General features: G+C 44.9%; 1 protein-coding gene across 1 annotated transcript; it reads left to right on the forward strand.

The window, feature by feature from the left end:
- Positions 1-8,243: 8,243 nt before the first annotated feature.
- syf2 (SYF2 pre-mRNA-splicing factor) lies at positions 8,244-16,288 on the forward strand. The gene is made up of 7 exons (XM_084482557.1): positions 8,244-8,284; positions 8,577-8,675; positions 8,906-9,031; positions 10,339-10,456; positions 11,176-11,266; positions 12,063-12,161; positions 15,627-16,288. Exons 1-7 carry the CDS (start codon positions 8,267-8,269, stop codon positions 15,790-15,792), a joined length of 717 nt encoding a protein of 238 aa, XP_084338683.1. The 5' UTR covers positions 8,244-8,266; the 3' UTR covers positions 15,793-16,288.
- Positions 16,289-16,540: the final 252 nt, after the last annotated feature.

Genomic DNA, 16,540 nt, shown 5'->3' on the forward strand with positions numbered 1-16,540 from the left:
AAATAAATCATTCAAATAAATAATTTCCCTCTATTTATTCAGTTTTGTAACGTAGTTTCAATCTCCTTTTTTATTGTCCTTTATATTCACACCATCTCTCTCTCTTCTTTGGTTCGGTCCCATTCCGGGGTCCATTTTGGATCCAGCTCCGGCGACAGGTTTAGGACCAGAGGAAACCCCTAAACCTCCAAATGATGAGTGTTGTCTCCTGTTCTCCTCCTTCTCCTTCTCCTCTTCCCTCCTTCCCTCCCCAGAACTGTCCTGTCCTCCCACCCGCCTACTGACCCCAGAAGCCACAGGCCAGGAAAGGCTCAGAGATGCCCTCTGATAATAAAACGCTGGAGCGTAAAACACAAAAAGCCATCCGATATACGAACCGCTGTGAAATCCGTGACCTCAAATGTATAGAATCCAGTCCACCGCTGTTGACTGGCAGATCAGCGCCGCTGTGGGCCAGGGTGAAAACGTGGTGTATTTCAGAAAGCGTGCAGCCGGAGTACGCAATTTTCATGCCTGGCTGATACCGTAAAAACCGAGTCGTAAACAACTCTTGTAAATACAAACCGGCCTTCCCTCTCTTTGGGGGTGAACGCTGCCAAACAATGACTTTATTAACATTGTCACTTTGCTCGGTGCCGTTAGAATGAAACGGCATAACTTAACACTAAACATATGAAGCCACAGGACATTAATGGATTTAATAATATCCAGAAAATCAAAACTGGCCAAATCGGTCTCTGGCCAGAGCTGGGGAGTCCCATAAACACTATAGTGTGAGAGAGAGAGAGAGAGAGAGAGAGAGAGAGAGAGAGAGAGAGAGAGAGAGAGAGAGAGAGAGAGAGAGATGAGAGAGAGAGAGAGAGAGAGAGAGAGAGAGAGAGAGAGAGACGAGGGGAAAGAAAATGGTTTGTGTAGCGATTAATCATAAGTGAATTAAATCTAGCCTCGGTTGACCCCCACCCTCCAACCCATCACACAACCCCAAACCACCAACCGCCCCCCCCCCCCCTCCACCCTCCTCCTCCGCCTCCCCCCCACCCTTGTTCCACCGCCGTAGCCACCCTCGGTTGCCACTGGGCTTGTTTGATCCAGCCTGTACCTCATCCAGCACCCTCCTTCTTGGCTTGAAAAGAAAGGAGTGAGCTTTCTTCTTTTTGCGTCTTCCTTTTTGTGTGTGTGTGTGTGTGTGTGTGTGCGTGTGCATGTGCGTGTGCGTGTGCGGCAGAGTGGGATGGCCCAAGTGCTAGGTTGTGATATGCGGACATTTCCACTTTCCCTCTCTCCGCGTGTCCTCTGTTTCCTCTCCAGCAGCCATACATCAGTGCCAGGGGCCGGGCCGGGCCGCTGAGCCACGCGGCGGCCCAGCTCCACCCCGCCTCACTGCACTACAAACATTACCAGAGAGAGAGAGAGAGAGAGAGAGAGAGAGAGAGAGAGAGAGAGAGAGAGAGAGAGAGAGAGGATGTGTGGCAATGAGGCAAAAAGGTGATGGAAAAGAAAAGAAGAGGGGTGACTATTACAGCTGGAAGTGTTCAAATGAAGTCAAATGTGTGTTTTTTGTATTATTAATCGTTTGGAGCATTCAAAAGGAGCCCCATCCTGCTACATCTCGCAGGCATGTACAGATGACTACTGGAAGTCTAGGGGCATGCCGGGTGGGGTTCAGTGGGTTAGGGTGACGGGGAGGAGGGGGATCCGGGGGGAATCAGGGGGAACCGGGGCTATGAAGCGTAAGGGACGCTTGCCAAACTGGCAGCTTTGCCGTTTCCTCGTAAGGGCACAAATTGTCACATGGCGCTGGTGGCCAAACCCAAACCACCATGACCATTGGTGGAAGTGACATCATGTTCCATGGTTCTGGTAGGTTCCCATTGATGGCATTATAATAGCGATGGCGTCGCGCTGGAGAACAGGGCCAACCGCCCGCTCGGTTAACCGCCACGGGGGAAGCACAAGGACGAGCTAACTGACAAGAAAGGGGAACGGGAGACGTGTGCGGTTTCCGTCAGGTGAAGGTGCCTGTTCGGAATATGTTTGAATATATATATATATATATATATACACTGTAGATTTACGTATTTTTTAAGTGTATTTCCCTCTCTGTCATTCTGTGAGTCGTATTATCCGCAGGGGACGGGAGATTTGTCCGAAACGCCTAATGCAATACCTCGGTCTGATTGGCTACTCTCTTGATGCCGGCCCCGGGTTCCAGCAGCCTTCTCAAATAGCAACGGTGTCAACGGCTTGTTAAACAGCGAGCTCTCAGGGCAGGATCTAAGGCCGGCTTTCAAATGGATGATACTCCCGATGCATCCCAAATGTGTGTTTAGAAACAAGGCTCAATATTATTGTGATGTCTGAGACGAATCCGATAGATTCTACTTCTGTCAGTTGTGCTTCCGCTGCAACTCGATCCGAAATTACATTCAACAGCAACAGGAGACGCTCGCCGCTCCCTCTCTCTCATCTCCTTCTCTCTCTCTCCCTCACTCACTCTGTCTCTCTCTCGATCACATCTCTCTCTCTCTCTCTCTCTCTCTCTCTCTCTCTCTCTCTCTCTCTCTCTCTCTCTCTCTCTCTCTCTCTCCCTCTGCCGGGGCCTCTCTCTACCGATCCCTCTCTCTCTCTAACTTCATCACCAGGGGGGCCTGACAGGGCTCCTGAGGGGCCACGGGTCTGAAAACACCCGTAACTGGGCCCATTACTCAGAGGCTAGGAGTGCTAACCTGGAGTGAGAGCATAGGGGGGCTCTACCTCCATCAGAGCCCCCCTGCATGTGTCTGGACTGGAGGCGTTCCCTTGGAGCCTTTAGGGCTTTAATGGACTGCTGCTAAACACATTCTCTCCATCTATTACCTTTAGGATGGGCACGTATCTGGTTTCTGTGTGTGTGCGTGTGTTGGTGTGTGTGTGTGTGTATGTGAGCCCTGTTGACACATACTGTATTCTTCTTCTGCTGTCTCTCACACTCACGCCGTCCTCTCTCGCTCTTGGTCACCTCTGTCTTTTAGCTCTTTTAACTCTGTTTATATTGGGACTGGGATGTTCCTCTGGCTCGTTGGGGGAATTGGTTCTAAAAGAGAACAGACAGAGAATAGCCGTCGGTGCAGCCTGAAGGTTTTACAGGTTGGCTGTGATTGGGAATGTGAGTTCCCTGGGGAGGGTCATATTATAGCCTGCATTAGGAGGAAACACCTCATTCATTCACGCACACAAGCCTCCCATCACGGCCCATCGTCTGGCCCAGACACTTCATTGAGCGAGGGAAATATCCATCATTGTTTTCCCCTCGGCCGTCGCTTGGCCCTCATGTCTGCTTCTAATGACCCCCGGGGTCACAGGTTAGAACCAGTTAGAGAGAGTGCTGTTGACCAATGGGACTTTTTGTTTTATATACCTAATGGGCCGAAAGGTTAAATCATCTTGCGGTTTTGTTTTTCCTTCATTGTGTGCGTACGTTTTTCATATAGTAACAGCACAGGATAGAAACACACATTTTCTATCTGCTGAGACCAATGCATATTTGATACACATTTGCATTCAGCTCATGAAGTCATGTTGAACATGTTGATGCTTTCAATGTTCTTATATAGGCTGTTTATAAAAGAGTATGTTGTTCTACAAATATTGCAGATTGTATACGAACCTAGTGTTAAATGGCTGCATGATACATAAATAATATAGATCAATTCAAAGGGTTTATCTTACAGCATAAGACCCAGTGCACACTGGAGAGCGTTGACTTCAAGCAGCTATCCTGAGGGCAATACCAACGCTTACAGGCTTGAAGATTCACATTATTCAAGCCTGTAAGAGTTCACATTCTCACACTTAAACTTTTTTTTGTAAAAAGCCCTTTTGATGCCTCAAATAGTCGAGACAATAACGTATTGACCATGAATAAAGATCCTATTTATCAAAACGGTTACCCTTGTGTTCTGGATGACACATTTGTATATTCGCCTCTGGTTTCTCAGCATCAGATTTGGAATTAGATTGGCTGGCTGAACTTGAGATAAAAGCAGCTTTTTTTTATCTGCTAAACAGATTATTAGTTCACATGAGATAGGGTGGGAATAGGATTCACTTAACGTGTGTGTGTGTGTGTGTGTGTGTGTGTGTGTGTGTGTGTGTGTGTGTGTGTGTGTGTGTGTTTGTGTTTGTGTCTTCACACTCGTTTCAGTCAATGAAAAAAACGTTTTATCTCACCGCGGCTTTTCACATGTTGACCCAAGCACCGATAAGGAGAACTGTTCGCCTGCACAGCTGTATGTCCAGAGGCTGTTGGCTGGTGGCTACCTCTTTACACCCACACACACTCCACAACAGCATATTGTTCAGTTGGCTGAGAAACGCCGCTCTCTCATTAAGCTCATTGGTTAAGAGGATGGGAACGAAGAAGAGGAACCCCATGACACGTTTGGGCACCGCTCAAGGGAAGCACACTCCCGGTGAACTTATGTGGCGACGGGCCGGTTATCTCACAGCGGATGTGAAGTACGCCGAGCTTTGGTCCGGGTCGAGAGTTCAGACGTGTTGCTTTTTTGAGGCTGTGTGTGAAAATGAGACACAAAGCAAAGATCGGTTTAAGGGAGTTATTGAGAAGTGAGTTGCATTCACACTAAGGGGGGAGGCTATCGTCGCTGCTCACTTCAGGGAAACACCTCCCTCTAGTGGCCGGTTCTCCTGTTAATAGGTTACCAAAGGAGAACATCCTGAAGCCTTCAGACTTTAATACGCTACAATTGGACACAAACAAGTCCTCAGTCTCCACATTAATAAAATAAATAGGCTGCATTACACGTAGCAGATCTTTGAGTCGTCCCGGGTTGCTCCACTTACTGGAACCGCTGAAACTTTTCTTTTTATTGCCATTCATCCTAGTTTGGACTCTTCTCCCACTTAAATTTTGATCAGTAATTATGATGATAAGGTTTGTGGGTCCGCCTGAGTTCCTCTGGATGACAGTGGAGGAGACATCTTTGTGCCCGCAATGTACAGGCCTTGTTGCAGCCCAGCCTGCGGTCGCCTGGAGTGGAAAAACCATAATGGGCCTTAATTGGGACTTTAATTGTGTGTGTGGTGCAGGGAGAGCATTGACTACAAAACCGGTGGTATTTGAGTGCATACATTCATCTTTGGAGTAAGTGTATGTGTTGCCCGCAAACTCATTCTCTCTGTCCTCGCATCCTCTCTTGGAATATAAAAGGCTTTGGCCGTGAATATGAGCGTTGGAGAGTATACCATGTCAAATCCTATGCGTCTTGGTCTACACACAAATGCCACGTGTTTTGCCTTAGGTGAAATGGTTCATCTAAGCATCTTTTGCTGTCACAAAGATGCGTTTTGGAGCGAGGCGGCCCGTCTGAATGACTCCATGCTCATGATTTAGCCGTGCCCCTGGGACATCTCAAGGCAATAGAAAAACCCTTTATCAATAAGAAGCATTTGTGAGTGTTGATAATGAGGACCTCTCAGGCAACACATAATGTACATGAACATAAAGCAGCACAAATTGTTTCAGCCGTCTTTTGCCTACGGCTCCACAAACAGACGCTTTCCTTGCATCCATATGCCTGACTAATCTCTTAACCCTGTCCAACACACACACAATAAAAAACAATCATGTGAGATTGAAAAACAGAAGAATGGATGAATGGGTGGAGGGATGGATGGATGAATGGGTGGAGGGATGGATGGATGAATGGGTGGAAAGAGAATACAGATGGGTCGGGATGAACATCATGGCTGAGCACATGTTAAACACACCGAAAATCAGGAGAAGGGGAGTATGACGGGAAGAGGGAGTGTGTGGTGGAGGAAAAATAGAGCGAGAGCAAACATGAAGGGCTGCGTCCATCACGTTCACACATGAACACATACACGCCTGGCCACACACACATACGCGTGCATGCACAGGCCATATGTCAAATTTTGTCTTGTAGGTCAATAAAGTATACCCCTCTCTAATAAACACTCACTCACACGCAGGGCCAAAGGTGTGCACACACACACGCACACACACATACACACGGCATACTTCAACACAGACACGTGCATTTACATTGAAATGCTTACAAAGAGCTGCTTCGGTCTGTGAGGTTGTGTTTCCACTCTTATGACAGGAGCATGTAGCCAGGGCTGCGGGCCTTCGGCAGCATAGGCCCCAGTGCTGGAGAGGGGCTGTTTGTGTTGGCCACAAATTAATAACTTTTCATTTAGTGCGGAAATGACAGGAATAGTAATTAAGGAAATGGAATGATTTTATTGGCCATGATGTTTATATTAAGTTCCAGATGTGAGGCAGCTGCTGAAGCGCGAGAGGGGCCCGCCCCATAAAGCTCTATCTAGTGGGAATGCTTTATTAAAAGCAAGATATCATAGACACCCTTATGCCTTTTTACCATTTTGGGAAAAAAGAGAACAGCCCCAAATCACGGCAGGTAGCAAACTGAAACAATATTGTGTCCCACGTCTGACGAATTGGAGACATTTTAGTGGCACTGTGAGGCGCTGTGCTGTATTTATAAATATGCCCCAATAGTGTAATTTCTGCAGCTATAATGTTTCCCCATTTCATGCTTGATTTGCCTGGCTGGAAAGGTTAATACTAAGATGTGGCAGTTCAGTGTTCCTGGGTGGCCCGTGCAAGTATCACCAGTGTCTCAATGCTGTAACGCTCAATATCTCTTAAATAGCAATGGCAGTCTTTCCAGCCCCCACATATTGAGATGTGTGTAGCCAAGAAAGTTATTTTGATTCTACATATATCTTTGAATTAAACTTTGCTGGACCAATTTCTTGCCTTGGCTGAACTTTGACAGAAAGAGGCAAGTGTCACAATCTGTTTTAAAATTTCCAAAATTACCGGTATTGGAATCTGTACTCTCCTGAATCCTTTTTCCCATACTATTCTATTATCTGAGGTGGGAAATATGATCAAGGATGATGAAAGATTGAATTAGGCTTTGGGAATTCAAATAAAGGAAGAGTAGGCTTGAATAAATGTTGATGCATAGAGAAACCTTGCTAATCTGAGTATTCCGGTTATATTGTATTTGTTTAAAGGGAATGATACTGCAAAGATGTTATCAGTTAACACATGCGAATACTTTAACTCAATAAAGGATGTGCTGTTGACACATGCAAAGAGATTAACCGCTTCCGAGTAAAAACAAAGACACAGGCACTGACAGATGGATCTGCTATTCGTACTGCATGATTTTAAGTTGGCATTAGATGCATTGGATTGCTATAATGATCCTGCCATATGCACTAAACCAGTGTCATATTTGTTTTCCTATTTTTACTATTACAGGGGTATTAACAGGTCTTTCTTCCATATTTTTATGAATTGTCCATGAATCTTGGAAGAGCATGTCACTGCCTGTTCTTTTGTGATGTGTTCCCATCTGGATCCCAGTGAAAATGCAACACTCCATTAACATTGCCTGTGATCTAGAGGAAGCTTTAATCTATGACTGTAAACTATATTTAATTACATCCTGCAAGGGAGCTCTATTAGTGTAGCACAATCAGACAGGAGCAAATCCATTTGGCTCGTCAAAGATTCTCCGATGGCTGTGAATTGTTTTTCTTCTTTTAATCAGATTTTCTCATCACAGACACACAAAGGCCCTGTTATGTTCGTTCATAATGCGACATGATGTATATTGTTTTTAATCGGTCCAAAACAATACATAATCATCTGGTATGAGCATCACTACAGCGAAAACATAGAAACTGAGGCAAGACAAGGCATTCTAATAAAATGTATTTGTGACATGCTGATGAATTTAGGCATGTCCTTTTATGCTTTTTCAGTAAAACCTCAAGTCATATTCGATGTAGCTATCTGTCGGTGTGCATGGTGCCTGTTTCCACTTAGGAACTGGCCTATCTTTCCATGTTTTAAATATTCAAAGGGGAGACAAATTGTCATTTTTAATTATAATATAATAGTTATACAATGAAATTATCATGAAAAACATGATGGCATTAACTTTTGTAATGGTGTCATGATGGTGAGAAGATTTAGCATGGAAAGAGCTGACACAATTCAGTGAATAACTGAGAACTCTGAGATGGTAAATGTTTTTGGTTTAAACGATGTTGTTTCTAAGTTGTAATTGCATAAGCAGACTATGCAGGTTGAACAAAGAATAGGCGAGTAGATGGAAAGGATAGTTTTTTTGTTAATAATAATACGTACTTTCCGGTATACATGTCTCAACTTCCGGGCTTTTAGTGTAGTTGTTAAAGAACAATGGCGGCCGTCACAGAGGTTTGTAGTTCACGTCTCTTATTTTGAGATAAATTAAGTAACTATTGACCATTACATTTAGTATGTCCCGAGGAAATACATATAACTACAATGTTAGCAGACATAAGGTTGTTGAGAATCCTTTGTGTCGTGTTTCGCGCACGTTTTTGCTTTCAATCTCGTGCTGTAATGCTAAGCTAACCTGTAGCGCCTAACGTTACCTCTTGAGGTAGCACAAACTGGGGAAACCGCGCAGCTCAATAGTGTACAGTTTGTTTGATGCTTTTGTAATGAACACAGTCGTCCCTGGCAGGAATGTGTTTCGGGGGCAGACGAGGAGACGAGCGACAGTCTGGCGTCGGAGAAGAGAAAAGCGAGACTCCGGAAATTTCGGGAGCTACATTTCAAAAGGGTTTGTTATGATTCACAATTGTACAAAATTCATTAATATAATATACGTGAAATGGATGACAATCAAGCGCAAAATGTATTATAATATATCAGTGTAATATATCAGTGTTATATAAGGTATATAACACTGAGATTGTGTCAGTGCGTTGTCAACATTGCACATGTACCCACTAAATCTTGTTGTCGGTATTTGCACTGTAACGTCACCTGTGAATACGTTTCCTTTGATAGAATGAAGCCAGGAAGCTTAACCACCAGGAGGTTGTGGAGGAGGACAAGAGGCTGAAGCTACCAGCCAACTGGGAGGCGAAGAAAGCGCGGATAGAATGGGAGCTTGCAGAGGATAAAAAGAAAAAGGTATTCATACTAGTGTCATTGTGCTTACTGTGTATACGTGCTGTACTCTAATAAGTATGTTACCTTTGTTGAATCCAATTATGTTGTTTGATGTCCTTGTTGCTACTAGACCTCTCTAATGTCTCTCCCCACTGCCAGATTGTTAACGAACCAGTACAAACCAGGGTTTCAAATTTGGTGAAAGATGGGAAATTCAGAATTCTCAATGTACTCATTTCTATTTAGTTATCAGAGGCTGTTTGTCTCAATTTAAAATATATATATATATTTTCTTATGTAATAATTATGGAGAATCAATAAATATATAACAAAATTACATTCTTAGCTCTCTAATTGAGGGTCATTACATTGACATTTATGGAAATGTTAAGTATGTTATCAGACTAGAACTAGTTTCCCCTTCTCACAGACGTTTCAAACTACTACAATCAATTGATGTCATAAAGTCTTCTCAATGCAAAGACGCATTGCACTTCTGTGCGTGCAATGCTGTAAAGTTTTGTTATTTGTTTGCAATCTGGTTTGCTAAAGAGGCTAATGTAGCTAACAATAACAATGACTAGCCAATGACTGCTCTTCCCCAACTCTTTGTGTAGCAATGCCCACAAAGACAAACGGTAATGCTATAAGTGCTACAAGCCAGGAAATTATGTCACAAGAACAACTTGTGGGGGTTGTGTACGATGCATCTCGAACACACCATTAGTGTACAAAAGACATAAAACGATACCATTAAACATTTATAATGGTCATACATAAGGAGTGGGAGAGATGTAAATCATGGGACTATGGGTACTTTCCCCACATAAACCCTGTAAAAGGATTGCATATCTAACATGAGAATATTGTATCATAGCAAACAGTTGCTTTGGTCAAGTAAAGTGATTTTACTGAATAACCATCAATGTGCTTAGAGAGCTGATCAAAATACCTTGGTGAAGGCCAAAGTGTAAATACCTCTCCACAACTTTCAGAGATGTCAGGGAAACAAATCATTCACATGCTCTCCTACCACTCAAAGCACATCTTTAATTTCACCTGAAATGCCCACCAGATCTAAATCATAGAAGGAAGAGCACAGAATACAACTCACCCACCCCAGAGTATTTACAATGTATATGTTGACTAATTAAAGCCAAAATCTTCCAGTAAACCGCTCCAGATAGTGGGTGGAAAAATCTATAAAACGGTCACTGTTTTGGCCAAAACAGGCATCCCTGATGTGGCTCTAAAATATTTGCGGGCCTGCAATATGCCTTTTCGTGACTTGACTCCTTGAGTTTCCCCTTCTCCTTTGTGTGTGACAGGAATGTGCTGATAAGGGGGAGGACTACCACCGGGTGAAGCTGCTGGAGATAGGTGCGGACGATGCCGAGCGCTGGGAGAAGAAAAAGAAGAAGAAGAACCCTGACCCCGGATTCTCAGGTGGGCCTCCAGCTCTCGTAGCGACCAGAGAAAACCAACACGAGATCCGCCACTCTTGTGTTTGTTGTTCAGTGCGTTGTGGTTGTCCTCGAACTGACTGAGGTGAACGCATGGATAGTGGGATAAATGTGTGCACTATTTGCTGCTAATCACATTGAAGCTGATTCAACTCATGTCTAATTTCCCATTCATGTGAGTATCATGGGCTTAAAGCTTTTTACGGATGCAATTGAGTCTTTCATTCCAAGTGGCTCTAAAATCAAAGATGAGGAGATTCCTGCCTGGGCTTACAGTAATAAAAGTTTAACGTTACACATACCTGACACTGACAGGCACCCTCATAATGAAAATAATACTTTAGCCCCTCTGGCATTCTTTGGCATGGTAAGACTTCAGAGAGCACAGAGGGGAATGGGCATAACTTTAGAGATGAAAGGAGGTGAGACTGCTTACGTGTTGCTTCAGGTGGGTTACTGAATCTGTACACAACAAATTAACAAACATCCCAGGTTTGGAGCGCAGTTTAGACTGATCAAACTTAAAATAGTGATGTTTGCATTACAAACATTTACCAAATATATGAACATATGTCCTAGTATTGGATAACCTCACTCGACTTGCCTCTTTTGATCTCTCTTGCCGTGTGTTCCTGTAATCAAAGCCACGCCCATTACCTTTTTACTTCTAATTGAGTCCTGTGTTTCTCTTGCGTTCTCCAGGTTATGCTGAGGCTCAGCTGCGGCAGTACCAGAGACTCACCAAGCAGATCAAGCCAGACATGGAATCCTACGAGAGGCAGCGAGAGGAGTGGTGCGTAAAGGCCAGGGATAACCCAGAAACATAACAGAATGTTTCTCTGCTTGTGACACTCACTGCAGCAACGTAGACAGACTGTGGCCCCCGGCGCTGGGGGATTCGTGCCATTCCCTACTCGGAGATGGCCATAAAAATGATTTACGGAGTCCTCTTTGCTGTCTATTAGCAGTGTTACCAGATAACCTTTAATGGCAGAAAATGACCTTTGTGCATTTGTTTGGCATAATCGTCACTGCGCCTGCCCATCACATGTTCACAAAGCGGCTACTATGTGCTGAGGGGCCCCTGCCCCTGGGCCTGCTCTGATATAGTTCCATCCCTTCATGATCTTTAAGTGTTAATGGCAATTGTGCCTACAGGAAGGGTTAAAGCAATGGCAGACTTGTTCTTATCCCCAGTGACGTTTGCTTATTTTTCTCTAAATTTGTCATCAAACACGATTCATCAGTTGAGCATCCCCATGGCAACAAGTGATAGGCCTGAAACCAGGGTTGGCAGTTTTAGGCACACGGTAGTATAAATGGATAGGTCGCTGGAAAGATGGTAGGACTTGTATTAAGAATGTTGTGAAAGATATTGCCATCTTGTCCTGGCAATTAAATGTGTGCCCAGTATGGAAAGAGCCTGAAATGTCATCGTTATGAAACTGATCTTGCACACAAATCTTTTCATAGCCCCAGAGATTTCCTCTGAACAAAATAACACAACTCAAAAATACTGGAAGTAATGTAATCAAGCCGTTCACAGAGGATGGGTGTGTGGCACTAATTCCTTTAATGACTCTTTCCAGCGGTAAGGACTTCCACCCCACATCCAACACCCTGATCCATGGCACCCACGTCCCTTCCTCAGAGGGCATCGACCGCATGGTGGAAGATGTGGAAAAACAGTAAGGAAACCTCAAGACCCCTACCCATGATAATCTCTCAATGTGAATCAATCATCTGCCTAATGGAGTCCTTTGATAAGGGAAGTAGGCCTGTGTAGCCCTAGCGTGGGCTTCACAGGCCTACTTCACAGTTTCACAGGCCTACTTCCCTACTTCCCCCATGTGTGTGTTCTTTGTGTTGTGTGTGTGTGTGGGAGGTCTTGGTAAGCTTGGGTCTATCGTTGTCATCTGGAGATGTTGATGAAGCTGATAAATGGTTGATTATCATAGTGAGCCAGGGGTGGTAAAAGAAGTTTGTGTTTTTCCTCTCTATTCCCCCAATCTCTCCAACTACACTTCATTGCAAGGCACACAGTGGGGATTAATATTCTTCCCGAAAAGGAGAAATGTTCTGTCCCGGAACAAATGCACACTATCCCAGGAACGGTTTCACACCTGAGGTGTTGGCTTCCATGTGACCATGGTCCCACTTATGCCGCTTTTCCACCGCCAGTACCAGCTCGACTCGACTCGCCACGCCTTTTCTTTTTTTTAGTACTACCTCCGTCGAGGTTCCAAGCGAGCGGAGTAGGTACTTTTGTGTGACGTAAACAGGCTGCTGGTAACTGATTGGCCAGTGGCTGTAAATGGGAATAATCACTCAAAGTTAAGTTGTGTCCGGCGTGGTTGGAGTCCACGAACCCGCTCCCGAGGGGGAGACTGATCAGCATTTCGCTGTGTGTGGTTGTGTGTGTCGGGCGTGGTTGTGTGTGTCCGGCATGGCTGGAGTCCACGGACCGGCTCCGGAGGATCAGCGTTTCGCTGTTTCGTTTTAGTGTCGTTCCTTTCCTAGGGCTCGAGTTTCGCCTCCATCAACGTTACCATATGACAACAATAGACGTGCAGTCATTGCGCTTTTTATTTTATTTTATTTCCCATCATAACCTTTCCCGGGAATCAGGAAATAGTCTTGATCAGATTCAGATTTCCCGGGAATCGCGTCTCCCGTGATTAAAACCTAAGGACGACCATCTCTCGCCCATGGTGGAGAGGTTCTTTTCTACGACCCGCCCACATTGAAGAGGTACTTTTTTAGATGGAAACGCGCCTGGAGGCGAGTTGAGTCGAGTCAAGCTGATACTGTCGGTGGAAAAGCGGCATTAAATGCAGGAAGCAGGGAATAATAGGCTATGCGTATTCATCCAGGTATAAGTGAACTTTGCCCGGATGTAATTGATTCACCATCAGACTTGGGGTAACCAAGTGGTTCATTCAGACTCCACAGTGCGTCTCTTCAGGCGCTCATACGGCCCGCTTTCTTCAGATATTGTTCATTTGATCGATAGATAGATTGCTATATAGGCCCATTCCAATAGGTTCTTAATGTTGTTTTTTCACGTTTAAATTCCTTTGGAATTGGTTTGGATATGTATTCCTGGGATTAAACCCTAGTGCTCCGGCCTAGTCGTTTGTTCCCTATCCTTAAGTTAATGTGATGTGTGCTAGGGTTGCACGATAATTATCGGGCCGATAACAGAAATTATTACGTCATTCCGATAAGTCCGATATCATGACGAATAGCCTTGATTACATAGCCTATATAATTTCAGAGCCCCGCTTCCACTAACGCTAAATTAAAGGTCTTATCGTAACCCTAAAAGTACACATCATACAATCAATTACAATACATGAGTTCACAGCTGCACGTGTATATAGAAAATGTTTATTTTTATTATTATGTTACACCTTTCCTGCTGTCGGCTCCCAGACCGTAGTCGAGAGCACAGGGGAGACGTCGATGTTCTCTCGGGGGTACCACCCTTCCCTTTGACCGGCAGTGGGTCTGCTTATAGGTCGGAATATGGTCGGAATGAAGCGGCCGCCGATTATTGAAAGGCTGTGTACTTTATTCTTAGTTTCACTAACTTTACAGTACACGTTGGCACAGAGACAACCAGACTCGTTCATTACTTCACTAAACTGACACACGCTACCGCTCGCTCTGCTCGCACGTCCACTCACTCACACACACACACACACTGCCATTCTCGCGCACACACATGCGCTAACTCTCGTAACACTTATTATTGACAACAGTTAGCTGAACATTATAGGGTCCCGTCCTTCCACTCCGTTCTCTCAGTTAAACACAGATCAACTACATGTCCCAGTGTTTGTTAGATGTGAAATTAAGCAAAAAAAGACGCTCTTCCTCTGGTAACAGTCGTTTGCGACGCCTTTCTTATTCGTCGTTTCTTCTATTTGTCTGTGACTCCAATGCTCCAATCTTTCATCAATCGATACGGATGTTGTGGATGCAACGGAATATATGATGCATCGCTGCAGCAACATTTAAGATGATCGCGATGAGTTCTGCCCATTCTGCCTCCGTTGCTGTGGTCAGACCAAAACACACCTGAGTGACAGGGGCCGTCGTGGACCCTACGTCATATCCCGCCCCTTGCAAGCCCACCCCCCTAAACCCCCCGTTGATTCTACTGATGTCTGAGCAACAATGTCATGATCATATATATGTATATATGTGTGTGTGTGTTATCGGTTATTGATATCGGTATCGGCCTTTAGGAGCTGAAAGTTATCGGTTATCGGTATCGGTTAAAAAAAAAAAGTTATCGTGCATCCCTAATATGTGCAGGATTCTCATCTGATGCATTTACCACGGTAAGTTCCACTGATGGTAATTCTTCCACCTGAATTGGCCTAAGGAGGATGAGGCTTTTTGTCTTTTTGTAACTACCCACAGAAATATGAGCTACGAGAGCTATGATTTCCAGGGCAGATACTGGTGACTACTCACGTTTGTTATCGCCAAACATAACACACTGGCTGATACAAATTGAGGTATTCTAGGAAGATGGAATCTCATCCATTTACTAAGACTAGTCCAAGACGGGTCCTACTTTATCTCATCTGTGATCCATTTGAGATGGTGACCGGTAAGCGAATGAGAGTCACTGTGGTGGATTAGACGCAGCTTCCCGGGTATGACGCACAATGCCACTTTGAAGCCACAGCGAATCAACACTGGGGCTCCTGTGTTAACGGGAAGGAGTGAGTTTGGCAAAAGGGCCGAGAGAGAGAAGGAGAGGGAGGAACAATGTTTCGGGTTTTCTATGTTGCCGTTGGCCCCCCAGCCCCCCCCAAAAAAATGAAAAATTAAAGCCCAGCCTGTTGTGAATTACGGGCACCACGTTCCAACCCGACCAAAGGGCTGATTATGGTTCCACGTCGACGCAACGCAAGGGGGTTTGTGGACCCATTACGTCCGTCCCATGCATCCACCGCAAGGGCCTGACGTGCGCCTCCCAAAATGTGTAACCTTGCGACGCAGTAGCAAGGGCTGTGATTGGTCCGCTCACTAAAACCCGTCACGGAACCAAAACAGGTTCACGTCTGCGTGGTGATTCCGTTGTGTCGACGGGAACCATAGTCAGCCCTTAAGCCGCTGTCCTTTGCCATCCCCAGGATCGAGAAGCGGGCCAAGTATAGCCGGCGCAGGGCGTACAACGACGACGCCGACATCGACTACATCAACGAGAGGAACGCCAAGTTCAACAAGAAGGCGGAGCGCTTCTACGGCAAATACACCGCCGAGATCAAGCAGAACCTGGAGAGAGGAACCGCCGTCTAACGGCCTCCCTGGTGGACCCCCTAACCAATGCCCTCTGCCTTTTATTCTGAGGCTTTTAACCATCCGATTGTTTGGCGATGTTACCAGTGTACATAGAATCAACATGCATGATATAAAATACAACAATTTAGAATATTGTTAGGCCATTTTATGTTTTTTGCTTTACAGGCTTATGTTGATGGAAATTATCCTTCCAGCATTGATTTGAGGCCTGACCACACCTGATATTTTCTCAGTCTGCGTGTCATTTTGAAATAAACATTTACAAAAAAGGAATGGAGAACTTCATGCTGTGCAATGGCTACATGTGATCTCAAACAATCTCAAAGGGTGGTTAACGTTTTAAGCGTGAATTAAATACACGCCTCGAGGCCATGAGCAACATTTACCAGAACATCCGGTCTTAAGTGCACACATAGATAAAGCGCAACGGTTAGGTACTTGAATGTGTACATTATTGACTGCATCGCCGCCTAAACGCCCCAAGCTGGAACATGAGCACCAGGGTCTTGTGACCCGAAAGAAGATCAGAATAAGTCAGTCCCATGCCTCGCTTTCCCGTTCCTTAACCCTTGGTCCCTCAAATACGGTGTAGTAGCACCCTCTACTGGTCAGAAGAAATTGGGCAGTTTCAGACGAACATTGTTAGTGGTGGGGATTATGGTCTTCTGTTATTTTGTGGAAAAGTTTCAATTCAACATGGTCTGATGAATATATCGTCGGGTTAAATTATTCTGAATATTTGTGT

This window comes from Micromesistius poutassou, assembly GCF_964030765.1.
Source record: "Micromesistius poutassou genome assembly, chromosome: 17".
Taxonomy (NCBI): Eukaryota; Metazoa; Chordata; class Actinopteri; order Gadiformes; family Gadidae; genus Micromesistius; species Micromesistius poutassou.